Source organism: Lampris incognitus, chromosome 3, assembly GCF_029633865.1.
Source record: "Lampris incognitus isolate fLamInc1 chromosome 3, fLamInc1.hap2, whole genome shotgun sequence".
Lineage (NCBI taxonomy): Eukaryota > Metazoa > Chordata > Actinopteri > Lampriformes > Lampridae > Lampris > Lampris incognitus.
In genome coordinates, this window is record NC_079213.1 from 12938683 (window position 1) to 12958048 (window position 19366).

The 19366-nt window shown below is 46.5% G+C and overlaps 1 protein-coding gene across 1 annotated transcript in view; it reads left to right on the plus strand.

The window, feature by feature from the left end:
* The window catches only part of chchd3a (coiled-coil-helix-coiled-coil-helix domain containing 3a), a 124126-nt gene that overhangs the window by 58186 nt on the left and 46574 nt on the right, over positions 1 to 19366 (plus strand). The window contains exon 6 of the mRNA XM_056275915.1: positions 11950 to 12033. Coding sequence (XP_056131890.1) covers positions 11950 to 12033 — 84 coding nt within the window. The remainder of the gene's footprint in view (positions 1 to 11949; positions 12034 to 19366) is intronic.

The following is a 19366-nucleotide window of genomic DNA, read 5'->3' on the forward strand; positions in this document are numbered from 1 at the left end:
CACCACGGCGGTGGTATTATTTTAATGTTGTAAGTCATTTGAACATGTAATTGCTGCACCGTGTGTTATCACTGCTAGAGATATCTAATATATTATTAGACGATAACAACCGGCAGACTAGATGCAAAAGTCAAACTCATTTTCCCAATGACAAAAAGCTCAGAAAATGCGGATATACTCTGATGGACCCAAATTGAAATCATCACTTTTATCGGTCTATTAGGAAATCAAAAACCCTTACCCGGTTAGACAGTAAGCCTTCCTACGATTGTAATTTGGGGAGAAGTTTTGCCATTGCATGCATCGTAACTTTGGTTGTAAAACTTGTGGTCTTGAGCCTCACAGTTAACCGTTGAACCCGTGTTAAATGTGATCCCAACTCCCCCCCCAAGTTTTCCAATCACTCTTCACTGTCGGGTCCAATCAATCAAATTGTGCCCAAAACGAATTGTGTCAAGAGCAGCAGTCATGTCAGTAAACTGTGAACGGTGGCTGTAGACGGTGAAGGAAACGGATTTATTACACTTTACCCTGGCTTTTCTTTCAGTTATGTGATATGAAGGCCTTAATATTTTGGTACAGTTTAAATTGGATAAAGTTAACTAGGCAACATGACATGTTAAGTTGCACTTGAGGCAGTTAAGATTTAGGCAAGGTGCAAATTCTCTGTCATGTCATAATGCGCTCAGTGTTTCTGTTGCTCCCACACACACACACACACACACACACACACACCATGTCACCCTATACTTGTAGGGACCCCTCATTGACTACATTTATTCCCTAACCCTTAACCCTAACCTTAACCATCATAACTACATGCCTAATCTTAACCTAATCCTAATTCTGACCTTAACCCTAAACCCAAATCCTAACCCTAATTATAGACCCTATTCCTCTTGGGGATCCATAAAATGTCCCCGCAAGGGAGGTGGTTTTGGGTTTTCTATCCTAATGGGGACATTTGTTCCACATTAGGATAGAAAAACCTGATACACACACACACACGTGGTTATTTTTTATTTCGTTCACTTTGGAACACTTGAAGAGGGGGGAAAAACAGTCAAAGAGGAAGTGATGCGTGGGTCGTGGTTTTTTTTTTAATCCCCCCCCCCCTTTTCTCCCCAATTGTACCCGTCCAATTACCCTACTCTTCTGAGCTATCCCGGTCGCTGCTCCACCCCCTCTGCCGATTCGGGGGGGGGGGGGGTTGCAGACTACCACATGCTTCCTCCAGTACATGTGGAGTCTCAACCTGCTTCTTTTCACCTGACAGTGAAGAGTTTCACCAGGGGGACATAGCGCATGGGAGGATCATGCTATTCCCCCCAGTTCCCCCCCTGAACAGGCACCCCGACCGACCAGAGGAGGCGCTTGTGCAGCAACCAGGCCACATACCCACATCTGACTCCCCACCCGCAGACACAGCCAATTATGTCTGTAGGGACGGCTGACCAAGCCGGAGGTAACACGGGGACTCAAACCAGCGATCCCCGTGTTGGTAGGCAACGGAATAGACCACTATGTTACCTGGATGCCTGGGTCAGGGTTTTTTTAATACCCACACCCACCTGACCCTTTATGAAAGCCAATACGCCCCGCCCGATGCACTAAAATATGCATTAATTAACACCCAAACCCGACCCGACCCGCAAACCTCCAAATGTAGCCTAGGCTACAGCACAGTGAGCAGTGTTGCACTATTTCACGGCCTATTGTAGCTCAGCCTGTTAGTGTCTGGGTCTAGGCTACTAAATCAACACACTAATTGTTCCAAACGGTGTTCTTTATTGCTGAATAGCAGCAAAGACATGAATTCTGTCTGTCTGTCTGTCTGTCTGTCTGTCTGTCTGTCTGTCTGTCTCTCTCTCACAGACACACACTCACACAAGCCTCTACTTTCCGACCAAAGAAAGAGTTTTGGCAGTGAAAACAAAAGCTATGGATACCACTTAGGGACAAAACTCGCTTGCATCCGTACATGTGTGCATGTTTCAGAGAGAGAGAGAGAGAGAGAGAGAGAGAGAGAGAGACGGGGGGGGGGGGGATGCGCTAGTAATGCACAGTCTAGCCTATTGCACACAATGTTTCCAAGTTCTGCTTTGTCACTTTTTGAACCTCCTGCCTGAACCTGTGATATTTTCTAGTAGGCTTAGCCGAATCCGCCCAAGCCGCGGGTCAACCCACGCATCACTACAAAGAAGAATTTCAAAGGACAAAAGAGAAGCTGGTGTTGAAAGAAAAGAGGAGTGAGAGAGCGAAATGGACAGAGAGAAGCAGGTGGAGGGATGGAGGCTGACGTAGCAAAACACGCCTGTTTTCATTTCCACTGCTCCTCCTCCTCCTCCTGTCGTCTTCTTCCTCCTCTCCTCCGCACCGCCTCTTGTCTACTCCTCCCCTCCATTTTTTCCTCCTCACTTCTCTGCTCCTACTCCTCCCCCATACTCTCTACCGCATCTCCTCCCGCCCTCCTGTCTACTTCTCCATTCTTCCTCCTCTTCTTCGTTCTCCTCCTCCTCCCCGCCACTGTCTTTTTCTCACTCATACTGCGGCAGCGGGGCTAATTAAAAAACATGCCTGCTCTCAATTATTCAGCGGCTGGCTAATTGATATTCACAGAGGCGTCCACCTCGCCTAAACGATCCGTTTAATCTGACCGCCAGGGTCTCGCAACACCACCCCCAGCCACCATGCGACTGTACTCATTAGGAAACTTGAGGGGGCATGGATAGAGGACAGGAAGTTTCAAATTGTTGTCATCATTAATGTTGATTTTGTTGTTGGGGTTTCTGAACAGGAGAATGTCAGAAAGTGCAGACCTTTGAGCGCTCTATATAGGACACTGTTTGGTTGTAGGAAGTTAGCTTTGGCGTTATTCTCTAATTTTTGTAATGTTTTTTGGTTTGCTCACCTCCAGCTAGGTAATATTCAATATCAAGTTTCAAATGAAGACGATGGACCCCAAATTTCTTATAGGGTGCAGATAGAGGGGGGGAAAAAATCACATACTCTGGTTCTGCATGCAATAGTGTTTTATAGACCAACATTTCAACCCAAATTCTTCGTCTAGGTCTTGTACAGAAAATTTACACTGATGAACCAAAATATTATGACCACTAATAGGGGAACCAAATAACATTGATCATCTCCAAACAAGGGCACCTGTCAAGGTCTGGGTAGATTAGATGGTAAGCGAACAGTCAGTTCTCGTAGCCAACGTGATGAATGCAGGAGAAATGGCAGGAGTAAAGACCTGAGCGACTTTGACAAGGGACAAATTGTTATGGCCAGATGACTGGGTCAGAGCATCTTTGAAACAGCAAGGCTTGTGGGGTGCTCCCGGTCAGCAGTGGTGAGTACCTACCGACAGTGGTCTGAGGAGGGACAAACCACAAACTGATGACAGGATGTTGGGCGCCCAAGGCTCAGCGATGCGCAAGGTAATGAAGACTATCCCGTCTGGTCCAAACTGCCAGAAGGTCTACGGTGGTACAAGTCACACAAAATTTTAATGATGAGGAGGAATGTGTCACAACACATACTGCATGGCACCCTGCTGGATATGGGGCTGCATAGCTGCAGACCAGTCAGAATTCCCATGATGACCCCTGTCCTTCATCGAAAGTACCTACAATGGACATGCGTGTCAGAACTGGACCTGGGAGCAGTGGAAGAAGGTGGCCTGGTCCGATGAGTCCCGTTTTCTTTTTGATCACATGGATGCCCGTGTACATGTGCACTGTTTACCTGGAGAAGTGATCGCACCAGGATGCACTGTGGGAAGACGACAAGCCGATGGAGGCAGTGTGATGCTCTGGGCAATGTTCTGCTGGGAAACCCTGGATCTGGCCATTCATGTGGATGTTAATTTGACACATGCCACCTACCTAAACATCATTACAGACCAGGTACACCCCTCCATGGCAACGGTATTCCCTGATGGCAGTGGCCTCTTTCAGCAGGATAATGTGCCCAGCCACACTTCACACATTGTTCGGGAAAGGTTTGAGAAACATGATGGAGTGTTCAAGGTGTGGCCCAGCCCTCCAAATTCTCCAAAGCTTAATCTGATTGAGCATCTGTGGGATGGGCAGGACCGACAAGTCCGATGCACAGCGGCTCCACCTCCAACACCACCACCTTACAGGACTTAAAGGATCTGCTGCTAATGTTTTGGTGCCACATACCAGAGGACACCTTCAGGGGTCTTGTAGAGTTCATGCCTCGGCAGGTCAGTGCTGTTGTAGCGGCACACGGAGAACCAACAGCATATTAGGCAGGTGGTCATAATGTTTTGGCTCATCTGTGTAGACACGCCAGTTAAAGTGGTTATATTCCTAATTATTTCACACCTGGTGCCATTTACTGATGCTATATACAGTACACACAAAAAGACAATCAGTTGCCTAAATTAGACCTTGCCATAGCACATAGAAAACACAAGACAGCCAACAATCAATTCCTCAATAGATTGTCTGTTGTTTGTCTTTTTGTGCTTTGTATATATATTCTTAATTATTGGCACCAGGTGTATGATATTCAGGAACATTACGTGGCGTGACTAAGATCTCTGCGCAAGACCCAGGCAAAGTCTTTGGGCCCAAAATGTTGGTCTATAAACCACTATTGCATGCAGAACTAGGGTTTGCAATTCAGTAATTAAACATTATCATTTATCATGGTATTAAATCGAGATGAAATTCAGATGTTGTCAAATGGCAATTGCTAATTTTGTTGTCTAATGATAATGAAACTCTACTTCACTAGACGTTCTCACAATCTTAAAAATGTTGAGGGAAGAGTATTTGATAGCTTCTGTTTGACATTATGGTACTTTACATTTCCAAATAATTGAATGTGATGAAGTTCAGTTGGATTCTTAATTATGGTATTTTTCCATAGTTAAGCAGATATCATGAGAAATACTTATCGATATTGTGTAAAATTCCATGATTTATCTTGATGATGAAGTTTTCCATATCACCCGGCATCATTCTCACCTCTGTGAATAGTCCGACTTTCTCCTTAGCATCCTGTTTTCAACAACTCTCTTTACATATAACATGTTTTAAATGTCTACCTTACACTTCAGTGTCAGTCAAACTTGTAATGCCACCAAAGACACACATAGACCCCCCCCCCCACCCCCAGAGATTGATAGAAAACCACTCTGCCCGGCCCAAATATCCCATCCAGAATTCAGCTCCCAACTCTCACAACTCCGCTTATAAACCTTTTATCCTCCCTTCTCTCGTTCTCTCTCCCTGCTCTCTTCACCCTGTCAAGTCCACTTCCATTTTTTTTCGTCCAAATCTGCCACCAACCCTTCCACTCTCCTCCAGCCAGGCTCTCCTCCTCCACCCGAGACCGCCTCTTCATTAGGGGAACAAAAGGTGTATGGTCAGTGGTGAAGTCTGCCCCATTGTGTGGCGGTTAGTATGATTAGATTATCTTTAAAGCCCGCTCAATGGGGTTAATCAATCAGAAGTAATCCTTACATTGTGTGTCTGTGTGTGTCTCTGTCTCAAAAGGGGAGCCACAACTGCTCCCATCCCGTTAAAATGAAACACGGGCGTGCGTGCACACAGACACGGGTGCACACTCGTGTGTGTGCGCGCGCGTGCACACACACACACACACACACACACACACACACACACACACACACACACACACAGGAATAGTGAGAATTGAACAGAAAATCCCTGGGCTCACATTTCTGTCACAACCTCCCCTCTTTTAATGAGCCCTTTAGTCTCGCCCTCAACACACATTTGTCTTTCCACCCGCACTCTGTGAGTACAGCTGCGCCGCCTGGTGTGTGTGCCTGTGTGTGTGTGTGTGTGTGTGTGTGTGTGTGTGTGTGTGTGTGTGTGTGTGTGAGGGAAACCAGTGTCTCAACGTTTGCATGTGTATCTGTTGTCCTCTGATAAACTAAAATCTCCACCCAGAAGCGTAACATTGAATTTCAATGCACCCATGACAAAACACAACCCCCCGACACTACCCCTTTTGCGTTCTAACCCCCCCCCCACCCACCCACCCACCCACACACACACACACACACACTCTTCGCTCCGAAATTGAGCTGTTGTCGAGGGACACTTTCTTGGCAGCTCAACTTAACTTAATCCTAACCCCCACCCCCTTACACACACACACACACACACCCACACACACACAAAACACCAGTGTTGGTGCCCGGATAAACTAATGCTATCCACCCGAGTCCCTGGTAACAGACTCACAGGTCAGTCTCTACATGCTTCGCTCAACTAGAGACTGAAGACAGTCTCCCAGCTTTCATTGCTAAAACTTCATGGGAGCAATTAGAGAGTTAAAAAAAAACAACCCTGCATTGCAGAACCAATCCAAAGTCTTTAGGGCGGTCCTTCATATTGCAGCGGGGACATGCAGAAGTCGTGCGCATGTAAACGCTGTCGTACCAGCAACACGTGTGTCAGAGGATGGCTCAGCGTATTCACCGAAGAACACTAAAGAACTCAAAAACTGTACCTGCTCCTCCATTATGGACAGCTAAGGGCACAGGACAGCACTATACGTCCCTGTCCCTGTGCTGACAACAAGTCGCAGGCAGGTGGCCGGGCTCGATAGACCAAATTTTTCTCGTAACCAGTTGGTAAACATCTCTGTGTTAGAAAGTGGTTCTCTATATCTCCAGTCTGTTAACTACGCAGGAGGATGTGGGGTTGAACATCACTTCCGGTTAAGGCGTGGCCTGGATTTCCGAAGCAGTAGCCGTAGGTTTGTTAGCCGCCATTCTCGCCGCCATTGTAGCGTTGAGATACTTCATTGAGATAATTTATTGATCCCCATGGGGAAGTTGCTCTCTGCATTTAACCCACCCTAGCTGTGTAACTAGGGACAGCGGGTAGCCGCCGTGCAGCACCCAGAGACCAACTCCAGTTCGTCTTGCCATGCCTCGGTCATGGGCACAGACAGGAGCATTAACCCTAACATGCATGTCTTTTTTTATGGTGGGGGAAACCGGAGCACCCGGAGAAAACCCACCGCAGACACGGGGAGAACATGCAAACGCCACACAGAGGACAACCTGGCATGACCCCCCAAGGTTGGGCGACTCCGGGGTTCGGACCCAGGGCAGTGCTAACTACTGGGCCACTGTGCCACCGTGCTGCATCGATCTTGCATTTAGAAGTCCCCAGAGATTGGTAGGCAGAGATCTCCGATTGTCTGGTATCGCGAAACTACCGCTGACAGAAATTGAAATCAATACAACATTTAAAGGCCAGATTAGCACCACAAGTTTTGTGCTCGAAAGCTACTTTTTCATCAACGCGGGAGCATTCTCCGGGCCGCCGTGTCCCATCCAGAGGCCCTTCTATCCTCTACCAGCCAATCCATTTGTTCCCGAGAAAAAGTGAATGTCACACGGACGACGCGTTGCCCTGAGGAGACAACACAATAGTGATGCTGATAGTTTTATGTGTTGTTGTGAGGAGGGGTACTGGTGCGCTGAGGGTAGCAGAGAGGCAGGATTGCCAAGTTGTTGCTTCTTGGAACGTTATAAGGGAAAAGTGAACTCTTACAGTGATGCCTTATGAAAACCTTGACTACTGCAGAGGAGAGCAAGGTGACACATTGGTATGTGTGTGTGTTTGTGTACATCTTGGCATCTGCCTGTACAGGTATCTGTACTGTTTGTGTGTGTGTGTCGCAAGAGGTTGGTTGTGTCTGTTGGCAGCACGTGCTGATGTAACTGCAGCATCCCCTTGACTTTGAAATTTCCACCACATGTTTCTTGCGTCCACTTCCTCCCCCCAGCCCCTTCCTCCTCGCTCCTCATCCTCATCACCATGCACGGAGCGCACGGCTCCCCCCGCGCTGCGCCCAGTAGCCCAACACAGATTGTTATCAGTATGTCAGTGATTGAATGTGGGAATGTGATTTTTCATAAGTTGTAAGTCGCTGCCCTCTCTCTCTCCCCCTCTCTCCCTCCCTCTTGGCATTCTGTAGTGATTAAAGTGCAGGATTTGAGGCTCTATCTGCATGGCAGCTGTCTCACCCGACACACGGCCGAATGTGGAATCAATATGGTGCTTCCCCTGTTCCCATGTGTGTTTGTGTACGTGCGCTAGTGTGCATTAGCAGAGTGCGTGCATATATGCATGTGCTGCTCGAGTGTGTATGCACAAGTCCGTTTGAATGGAACTCCGTCTTGTGTACGAACTCTGTGTGTGTGTGTGTGTGTGTGTGTGTGTGTGTGTGTGTGTGTGTGTGTGTGTGTGTGTGTGTGTGAGTGAGAGAGAGAGAGGAGCGTTGGCGAGATATGGAGGGTGAAAGGTGAGTGCTGGAGCAGAACAGCACAGCAGCCAGTCACCCCTAGCCTCTGAATACCAAAGCCCTCCAAATGTCATTTTGAAAAAGTTCATGGATGACTCACCGCCTCTTAACTCCCTTTCTCTCTGTCTCTCCTTCTCTTTCAATGCCTCCCCTATTAAGATGATTGGACAAAAGGTAAGTCTGGAAGTCTAAGCTTGCAAATGATTTTGTTCTCTTACCGTTTTAGCTTGCTCCCGTTCCCCCCTGCACATGTGAAACGCCGCCGAATTTCCTCGCTCGCACCCCTCCGCTCACGTTTGATTGGGTTTTTTCTTCTTCAGGTTATATGCGTTTGAAACCTGCTCCATAGTGTTGACATGACTCTCTCCCGACTGTTTTGCTCCCAATGCTGTGATGAATTATAGATGAGACGATGACTTCAGCTAGCGTTTTAAGACTTGTTAACAAATGGGGGGTGCACGTAGTTTGCAAGCCATCTGACAGCGTTCATCGAAAGTTCAGTGCAGTTTTGTGCAACACAAAATGGTGTCTTGACTCGAGTTTATTTTTCATTTTTCTTGTAGTAGGCCACCACAGAGACTCTCTGTCCTCAAATGATGGCTGCATTCTTGTGTTTGCTATGAGTTCCTGTTTAACCTGGTCTCCACGTCAAAGACAAAAGTTCTCAAACTTTGCCGTGAAACACAGGAAGTTTAATCAGTTCATCTGGACACAACATTTTTTGAGCGAGACATTTTTCCTCACTCATCTAAGTGAGCTCTTCAGTCTCAACTGACTGCAGGTATCCCCACCCTTATAAACAATACAGTGGCATAACGACCAACAACAACTATTGATTCAGGGATGGTCGTTCCCTCTTCACGGGGGCCCAGTGGTTAGCGCCGTCGCCTCACAGCAAGAAGGTCCTGGGTTCGAACCCTGGGGTTGTCCAACCTTGGGGGTTATCACAGGTCTTCCTCTGTGTGGAGTTTGCATGTTCTCCCCGTGTCTGCGGTGGGTTTTCTCCGGGTGCTCCGGTTTCCCCCACTGTCAAAAACACATGCATGTTAGGGTTAATACTCCTGTCTGTGCCCCTGACCGAGTCATGGCAAGACGAGCTGGAGTTGGTCCCTGGGTGCTGCACGGTGGTTACTCACTGCTCCTAGCTACACAGCTAGCATGGGCTAAATGCTCAGAAGAATTTCCCCATGGGGATCAATAAAGTATATACATATATATATATATATATCATCAATCACACAGATGGCCTCTGACTCCCCGTTCAAACCAGCGTTCCTCCCTATCAAGGATGTGCACATCCTCATCCTTGAAATAGTGGCCGCTGTCCTGTAGATGGGTGTAGACTGTGGAGTCCTGGCCTGACGTGTTAGCTGTCCTGTGTTGTGCCATCCTCTTGGCCAGCGTCTGTTTAGTTTTCCCAATTGGTCAGAAAGACTACATCTGTCACCATCTTACAATGCTGTAATTGCAACTATTCCCCAATCCTCTGTGAATAGTACACATGGCCATTGTAACTCTAGTTAATGGTCACGGCAATTTGCATATGACACTGATCGTTGGTTTCGGTCGTTATGCCACTGTGTTGTTTATAAGGGTGCTGATACCTGCAGTCAGTTGAGACTGAAGAGCTCATTTAGGTGAGTGATGAAACATGTCTCTCTCAAGCGTTGTGTCCAGATGAACTGATTCAACTTCCTGTGATTTCCTTACCTGGATTATTGAGCATGCATCAAGACATTTGCCGTAAAACAAATTTTACAAAAATTGTAAAAAGTGAACTGAAGCTGAGACACATATGAAACCGCTTTCCACCAATTTAGCTATCCCGCTGACTCCAGCACCTTCCATAGTGTGTCCATCGTGGTTGGCAGTTTGGCGCCAGTTTATTTCCATCTGAATTGGTCACTGGATTCACGTCCTCGTGCGGGAAAAGCTGCGAAAAATGTTGTTTGCCAGGCGAACAAAGAATTTGAGATTTAAAGTTGACACTGTTGGCCTGGATTTACCTTTTAAACTTTATTCAGAATTGAATGACCTGAAAGTACATTAACCCCTAACTTTGATATACTATAGGTCTCCTCTGCCAGGTAGATTTTTCTAGAAGGGGTCTTATCTACCCTGTATATCACCCAGAGAGTCAGCTGTACGTTCGGTGAAAGTCACAGCGTAGCAGAGAACGCCGGAGATAGATGGACGAGGGGGAATTTAAGTCTGACCATGGAGTTCTGCCGTGTCGAGAACTGATGTTATCCTCTTGGTCTGACACTGTCTAAGCAGAGGATGAAACGAGGATACACACACACATACACACAAACACTGGAGCATGGCTGGTGATGGATCTACACACACATACACTCGCACTTTATACCTTTGCACTTTGCACATATATTTAGCATATGTTGTGCACACAGGGCTAAGTGTGTGCACATTCAGAATGATGGAAATGTATTTACATGTTATCCTTTGGAAATGGTAAAAGACGTGTGCGTTCTGTCTCTCAGAGCTGTCCATACATCATTGTTTAACAGTCAGTACAGTTTTCGGTACAAAAAAAAAGTAATGGGGCATCCGCGTAGCGTGTGGAGGTCTATTCCATTGCCTACCAACACGGGGATCGCCAGTTCGAATCCCCTTGTTGCCTCAGGCTTGGTCGGGCATCCCTAAAGACACAATTGGCCGTGTTTGCGGGTGGGAAGGCAGATGTGGCTATATATCCTGGCCGCTGCACTAGCGCCTCCTCTGGTCAGTCAGGGTGCCTGTTGGGGGTGGGGGGGATTAGCGTGATCCTCCCACGCGCTACGTCCCCCTGGCAAAACTCCTCACTGTCAGGTTAAAAGAAGCGGCTGGCGACTCCACATGTATTGGAGGAGGCATGTGGTAGTCTGCAGCCCTCCCCGGATCGGCAGAGGGGGGTGGAGCAGCAACTGGGAAGGCTGGGGTATTTGGCCGGATACAACTGGGGAGAAAAGGGGGGGGAAATCCCCCCCCCCAAAAAAAAATAATTATAGTATTAGTAAGACTAATGATGTTACTGTTATGAACCACATGCAAATGGTTTTATGCCTCCTCCGGTTCCATAGTCTTAGTTTACCGTGATGATTAGCAGCGAGATGTGAGCGCACAAAATGAGCTGGACAAGGACGCGGAGAAGCTTCCCATCATGGCAGCACATCCGGTCTACCAGGCGCATGCTAGAACAAATGCAGACCACGGCCCACTGGCGGCAGGTTTACAGAGTCTGACCAGTGTGTTGACTCATTTGCTATAATGTGTCCACTGTCCCATGAAAACTAGCCGAGTCCCATTTCCACATCAAGCATATAGTTAAATTCTGCCCGCTAGCATCACTTAAGCATAGTTTCTTTCTGTGTTTCTGTTGTATTGTGTCATTTGTTTCCCTCCCTCAGACACACACGTCTGAGTTCTCTCATTATTTGCTTTTTTTCTCAGGTCTGTCTCTCTGTTTTTGTGTGCGATTTTTTTTTTTTTACTCTGCCAAAGCCATGCCTCACTGAGCATATAAGTAATAGTTTTCTCTCTTCTCCCCTTGTGTGTGCATGTGTGTGCTTATGCATTGTGTATGTGTGTGCATGGGTACACGTGGCTGGGTGTGTGTGTGTTTAGGCCAAGCAGCTGGAGGCCAGAGAGTCCGAGCTGAAGAAGCAGGATGCCTTCTACAGAGAGCAGGTGGCCCGACTGGAAGAGCGGGTAAGAGCATCTGCAGACGCCTCATACATGACAGGAGAGAGAATCCGTTCAAAGGCGTGAGTGGACTTCATCATCCCCAGGCCCACTTCATTTCACTGGGGACCTTTTTTTTTTCTTTTTTCTTTTTTTTCATCGGAAAATAATTTAGTAATTAATAATTCAAACCGGATCACTCATCGGTTATTGATTTAATACACTATTTTAAGATTCTGAATGCAGAAGATCAATACTTGGTGTAAAGCAATATAATCTCGTACCGTGTTCCTACTGGCTCACATATTGGCACTGCTACCAATCATCACAGAAGAGACATTGTGCTCTCAGTGAATTGTAATGATAACGTATGTTTATCCCGCTAAAAATTTATGTCACTTTATTCACTATAACCAATTACAATGCCGTCCTGGACCACACTATCACACAAAATCATTTTCCAATATGTTCACTCTAAATGATTATTCTGGATCTTCCTTCTGGTAGTTTTACAGAATTGTTGCCACGTTACTTTTTATTCACCTTACGTTATTAGCTGCATATCATTTTCACTATTAAAACAAACCTCTTATTCAAGTCCCGATCTGCTGCATCGTACAGCCCCGTAGCATGATGATATCATCTCTATTTTAAAGAAAGTGCGTCGCACACAATGCTGCTGGGGGTACTGCCTGGGGAAATTTTCATTGTGGCTCGCACTATTACACACACCTAACTACATACATACATACACACACTCACAGACAAATACAGGAGCATGCACAAATGCTTACACGGATGAACGCCCAGTCAGTCACCATCAAACGGTAAGTCGGAGAACCGCCACATTTACTCTTCTCTGTTCTTTTCCACCATCCCACTGTTCCTGCTTTTATCCCCAAAGTGAAAACCCACATGCTGTTCCCAGTGTGGCGTACATCTCTCTCTCTCGCTCTCCCTCTCCTTCCATTCCTCCAACTGAAGGAGAAAGGGTCAATTCTCCCTCATTTCGGCGTGTCCTCCTGTCTCTGGAAATGACACCACCCCACTGTTCCCTGTCCGACCGCAGCCCTCGGAAGGAGAACAAAAGTCAAGCGCCTCGGCTCAGCTCACTTCAGCCAGCTGCCGCACGCTGGTCCCGGGGAGGGGAGCGGGGTCAAACGCCTTGTTAAAGCGCGTTTTTAAATGGACGACTTCACGCTGCTCTCAAATCACAACAGAGTCCCAGAGAGAATAACGCGCTGTATTGTCGGTGTACCCGAACATGACATCCTCATGCTGGGGCAGTTTGTCCTCTTCGGAGGGCGCAAAGTCGATTGCCCTGTTTCGGCGGAGGTAAAAAAGAGAAATTCACACTGTTTCCAGCTAAATGTTCCTCCCGGCACAAAAACAAGCCGGGAAAAACTGCCATTGATTTAGTGGGAGCATCGCTCTCGACACCTGCAGGTGGACCTCGGTTTGAATTAGATTTTTTGTTAGAAAAAAAAGGAGGGGTCATACATGTGTGTGTCCACACGTGTGCACAAATGCACACATACAGGGAAAATATAGTTTTGTGTATATATATTGCTGCTTGGCCGTCTCTTAACGCCTTTCCTCTGCTGAGTCCAGCAACAGCAGGAATGCAGTAATTTACTGTTGCAGTAATTTTTCCTCCTCAACAACAGTGTCTTGGCTGTTTTGCTATTTAAGAGTTCATTATATGCACGGCGTTTCCTCTTGGGTCAATAAAGCTAGCAATCCCCCCCCCCCTTCGCTCACCAAGGCTAGTTTCTTAAACTAAACCCAAGAAGTAAATGACGGCGGACTCGTATCGGTGACTGGGAGTCCGACCAGTTGTGGTCGAGTCGGTGCCGAAGAGGAGCGGAGGATTTGTTCCTGCAAGGCGGAACGGGGATCAAATCAGTTGCAAAGACGACCGGTTGCGAAGGGGAACAAAAGAGGTGTGACGCCACCCCCTTCGTCGACATTTGCATTTTTATATCTCTGCAAAGACCCAGACAGACACTGAAAGGCGAAGAGCCGAAAGGTACATTACTTCTGAGATGTTCTGAGATGCGTTACACCTCCCTCCCCTCCAGCTTTTGAACCGGGCTTCTCTTGGCTCTTTTTTTTTTTTGTCTCTTGTCGTATTATCACATCGCTGGTTGGTGCAACTTCGCTGTATCGGAGTCAACTGGGATTGTAAAAAGTGACGAGGAGTCCATCTAACACTGGCATTATTGGCCGCTAGCAGGAGTCATCCATCAGATATGTTTGCCTCTGGTCAATATCCTTTAGACTGGTACGTCAACCAATCCCCTTCACACTTCGGAAAGCGAGAGAGAGTAGGGGAAGAGAAAGATGAAGAGTGGTGAGAGAGAGATATAAAGAGAGAGAGCGGAAGCTGGGGAGGTGAGATCGAGCGATCGAGAGATGAATGGAAGGAGGAAATAAAAGAGCCCAGAGTCAGATGAGGAGATGGTGTGTGATGGAGAGAACAGAAACTGTAGAGAAGAGACTGTTGAAGGGACAGGGACAGGACGGCTGAGACAAAAACGGGAGATTAAGGAGCGCTTTTGATAGAGGAGAGAGGGAAACGGGAAGGAGAGATCGCAGGAGATCGAGATAAGGTGTAATTGAATAATAAAGAATAAGAGAGAGGTGAGCGAGGAGAGAGGGAGAAAGATAAAGCGTCATAGAGTGATAAAGGGCAGAGGAGGCCGATGGAGACAGAGATAGAGCGTCCCTGAATAATGAAGAACAAGAGAGGAAGGAGAGAAAGAGGGAGCAAGGGAACGACAAGCAACGAGGACCTATGAAAATGAGCAGCACCGCCCTACACTTTTATCGATTTTTATGTAGCGGGATTTACATGATAAATGCGCCGAATTTCCCAAGCGCCTTTTGTTCGCATAATTCACACACAAACGCCCCATTTCAATTTGTCCATGACTCCATCAGGGTCTGTGATGCGGGACTGCTGTATGTTGGCGTAATTGGGAGCTGTGTGAAGTATGTGCACGTGCATGCCTGCCTGCCTGTATGTGTGTGTGTGTGGGGAGTGGGAGTGTGTGTGTGTGTGGGGGGGGGGGTACAGTAATGTTAACACATAATGAAGCAACTGTGACAAAAGAAGGAAAAACACCAGTCTGCAACTCTGTGTGTGTGTGTGTGTGTGTGTGTTGTGTGTGTGTGTGTGTGTGTGTGTGTGTGTGTGTGTGTGTGTGTGTGTGTAAGCACATGTGCACGTGCCTGCACGTGCGCGCTCCTGGTACTGTTGGTGAGCGATCTTGTGCGTAACGGCAGATCAATGGCGGGCATATTGCATGTTGTCTTACTGTGCAGTAAATGGCTGGGGAATCAGCAGGGGGTGCAGTCTGTTTGGACTGCTTTAATAGCTCTTCTTTTTATTTTCCACCCCCCCCCCCCACAGCTCATTCTTTCGCCTCCATCCAGCATTCGTTGCCTCCGTCTTTCGCTCCGTTTCTTTTTTTTTTCTTCATCTCTCTTAATTTTATCACTCGTCACATTCTTCTACCCCCCCCTCCCGGTTGCCTCAGGCCCCTCCAGCATCTCTCACAGATACAGGGAGAGAGAGAAAGATGAAGAGAGGTGAGAGAGAGGAGGGGAAGAGAGAGAGAGAGACAGAATAAAAGTCTGATATATATTACATGTCTGTTCCAATCCAACATGGCCATTCATCAGAGGAGCTTCCAGTGACAGGCCATCACCAGGGCTCCCAGTCAGCTCAGCCCGCTGCCTCTCATTGCTGCCCCAGCCACCAAATAGCCACTGAAAACAATATCTATATATTTATTACATTTTCACTCAATACCTGCCGCGCTGTAAAACAATCTCATATTTAACAATCAACTTTCTTTCTTTTTCTTTTTTTTTTTTTGGTCAACTTCTTTCCCAGCCTTCCATCCCCTGCTTGCCTGTCTCTCTCTATTTCTCACTTTTCAGCTTTTTTTTTTTTGACTGTTGTTTTCTTTTTCTGTGGCTCTTTTTCTTTTTTTTTCAGCAATGATTTTTTTTCCTCCTTTTTTCTCCCCCCCAATCTCTTTCTTCTCACGTTGTATATCGATGAAATTGGATTTTTCTGCTCTCCCATGGGGGACAATCACAACAGCAATTGCCATCTCGTAGCAAAGTTGCCCAGTGCTGAGCGAGGAAGAAATACACTGGAAAGAACATTGGGGGAGAAAAAAAAAAACAGCAATGGCCTTTCTCTCTCTCTCTCTCCCTCTCCACCTCTGTCCATCATCATCTCTCCCGATCTTGTTCTCTCTCTCTCATGCTCTCCTTCTCATTCTTCCCTGTCTCTTTCTCCATCACTGCCTCTTTTTCATTCCCCTTCTCCCACTTTCTCTCTTCTTTTCACTTCCTGTGTATGTGTGTGTGTGAGTGTTTGTGTATAAAACATTCTCTCACTCACACACACAGTCACACCGAACAACCTTTTACACTTCTTTACCAGCTCTGCATAGGCTTTAACAAATCGTATATAATCTGTTGACTCCTTGTTATTTTCCCCTCACTTTTTACAGTGTAATGGTTCTCTCTCTCTTGCTCTCTTCAGTGACTTTAGTCCCGGTACCACAACTCAGTAGTCCATTTTGTCAAATGTGGGCCATGATCAACCAGTCACTTCATACAGGGGTTAGAGCCCCTTGCTTACCATACACACACACACACACACACACACACACACGCGCGCGCGCACGTAATTGAATTACCAGAGATTTATCAGCAGATAAGACCTCAGCAGGAGCTGTCCACATTCATTCAGTTTAACTCGCACACACGCGCACCCACACATGCACACAGAGGTCAGTTTAGTCCATTTGCTCATCTTTCCTCTCATACTGTCTCTGACCTTTGTTAAGATAAGAGAGATACGGCACACAGTAAGACAGTAGGGCTCATTCACATGGTAGTATGTCTATTTAGCCTTTACACAGGAAAGATATTCGCTCACCTGCATACACACTCACACACCCCAAAAAATCTTCCCTCCCCACTTGATATTAACTTTGCATATATGTACTTCGAGATATAACTAAGTCGCCCATAAAGAGGCTTTGTTGTGTGACTTCGGTTGTCTTTTTTGTCTTTATAGGCGTTTTCCTCCTTTTTTGAAGTTGAAAGTTTGCCTTTTACTTAGCCTCCTCCAAAACACAGCAGGCGGTGGCACCACTTTGAAGAGCCTCTTATGTTAGCATAGCAAAACATAAATTAGCCCCCCTCCCTCCTCCATTGATCTGCATCTTTAGAAGCTGTATTGCGCTCTTAAACCAAGCAGACAATTCTGCGTGGTCACTAGTGTGTGTGTGTGCGTGTGTGTGTGTGTGTAGGATATGCTTAATAACAGTGCGCCAGCCCAGTCGCTCTCCTTTTGGGGCTAGCCGCAGTGTGTCACATGGTAAGTCATTACTACTGCTGCAGTAGTGTCTCTCCATGTTGCGCCTCCCCTGCTCGGCAACAGATTCAAGAGGGGAAGCCATCAGCACAGCAAATTAGTTGTTTTACTCATTAAAAATTGTGGGTCTTGTGGGTCTATCTCTAAATTCAACTCGGGGGTCCAGCTTCTGTCTTCTCCATATCGATTGAGTGCATTAGCAATAATGACTTCATTTGTCTTTGACACCCCCCCACATGCAATTTGGTCTGGCTCCAGATCAGCTTAAAACCCATTTCAAAACAAATGGAGTAACAGGGTAAAGAAATAAATGGAATCACACCATTTTTTTGTCACTGAAGTGGCTCCTTAGATGATCAAATGGGAGGTATGGGCAAGACTGGGTCCATTATATACAGAATTATGTTCCTCCAACAAGGAAAAAAAACAACTGTGTGGTGCTAATCAAGAAACATCCGTTGCACAAATTATGATCAAGGTTGATGGGTTTTTGTCTCCCTAAAATAGATTATCTTTTTGGGAGGGGAGACGAGGGTTTTCAGTCAAACCAAGGGGGGCCTCATCTCCGCTCTAATGGAAGGTCAGAGTTACTCTCCAAATCAGTTTGGGGACCTTCAGGAAATCACAATTTGAGACCACTCAGTAATCACACACAACAGCCTCACAAATTACTGTCAGGTATGTGCGTGTTGTGTTCATATTATCTTCTAAGATGTGTGGGATGTAGCTGTGTGTGTTTGCACGCGTGTGTGTGCGTTCGTGCATGTGTGTGTGTTCTGTGTGTATGGTAGCAGGTCCCGCAATCACTGTCACATGTGGCCTTTTGTGCTCCCAAGCGGATTAGAGTGCTGATTAGTGCCGGCTCTGCCATTTAGGCAGGTATTATTACATCACACTTAGTATTCCAAACAGGGACATAACTCCAACTCTGCCTGTTTGTCTGTCTCTCTCTCTTGCGCCAACCATCGCCCTTTAGTCTCTCTCCTTATCTGAACCGCCGGCTCATTCTTAGCACCCCAGGAGCCGTCTTGACTCTTGCCTCAAGGAGTCCCAAAAATCTGGCCTTTTATTTTCAAATTAGCTTCCTTTTAAATTGTGTAAATCGTTTTCCATCACTCCTGACAGTTTATTTGTCCTGATTGAAAACCACTCAATCTGAGGCCGGGAAGGAACACTTACCACATGCGCTTACATTTAGCATAAACTCTTCTGATGTGCTCAACATGCAGAAGACTCTTGGTTTGAGGGGCAATTATAGGTGTCCATCCAAATGAAGAGAGATCCTCAAATCTTTATCCTAGCCTGTCAGCGCCATGTCATGTCCCATCTTCCTCTGACTCTATAACACATGACTATTGATCTGCTCCGCAGCTCTGTTCATTCTCATTGATCTGTTCAGAAGCATGATGAATGATCCCTCTCTCGAAAGGTGAAGTCTGAGCAGATAGGACAGGACACTACAGGGCACGAATTTATCTCGCAGTGTAGCAGCACTGACATAGGTTTAGTTAAGTGTTATGTTTAGAATGAAGGAGATGGCTGTGAGTTGGTCATCTGGTCAGTGATTGTGTTTATCTTTCGCATTACATAGTCCAGTGTTTATCTTTCACATTGCATAGTCCTGACGCCTAGGTAACAGATACCCCGAGGATAATTCATCTCCTTTGCACATTGCATCAATTTTAATTGCAATCAAAGCCTAGTTAAGCTTGAATTTCAGCATTCTGTTTGGATCCCAGTAATAAGTGGGCATACGCATAGCAGGGGCAGCTAGCTCTGGACCTAATTAAGAGTATTCCACTGAAACCTTCGCTGGCCCAGTTAGCATAGTTTAAAAACGTTAAAGGTAAAGTGCAGATAAGCTTTGTAGGATATTTGATCCTGGGGTTGAGCCGGTGTACATTTTTTACAAACCGGTTTGATATTATGCCAAACGCCGGACCGAACCGGCATACC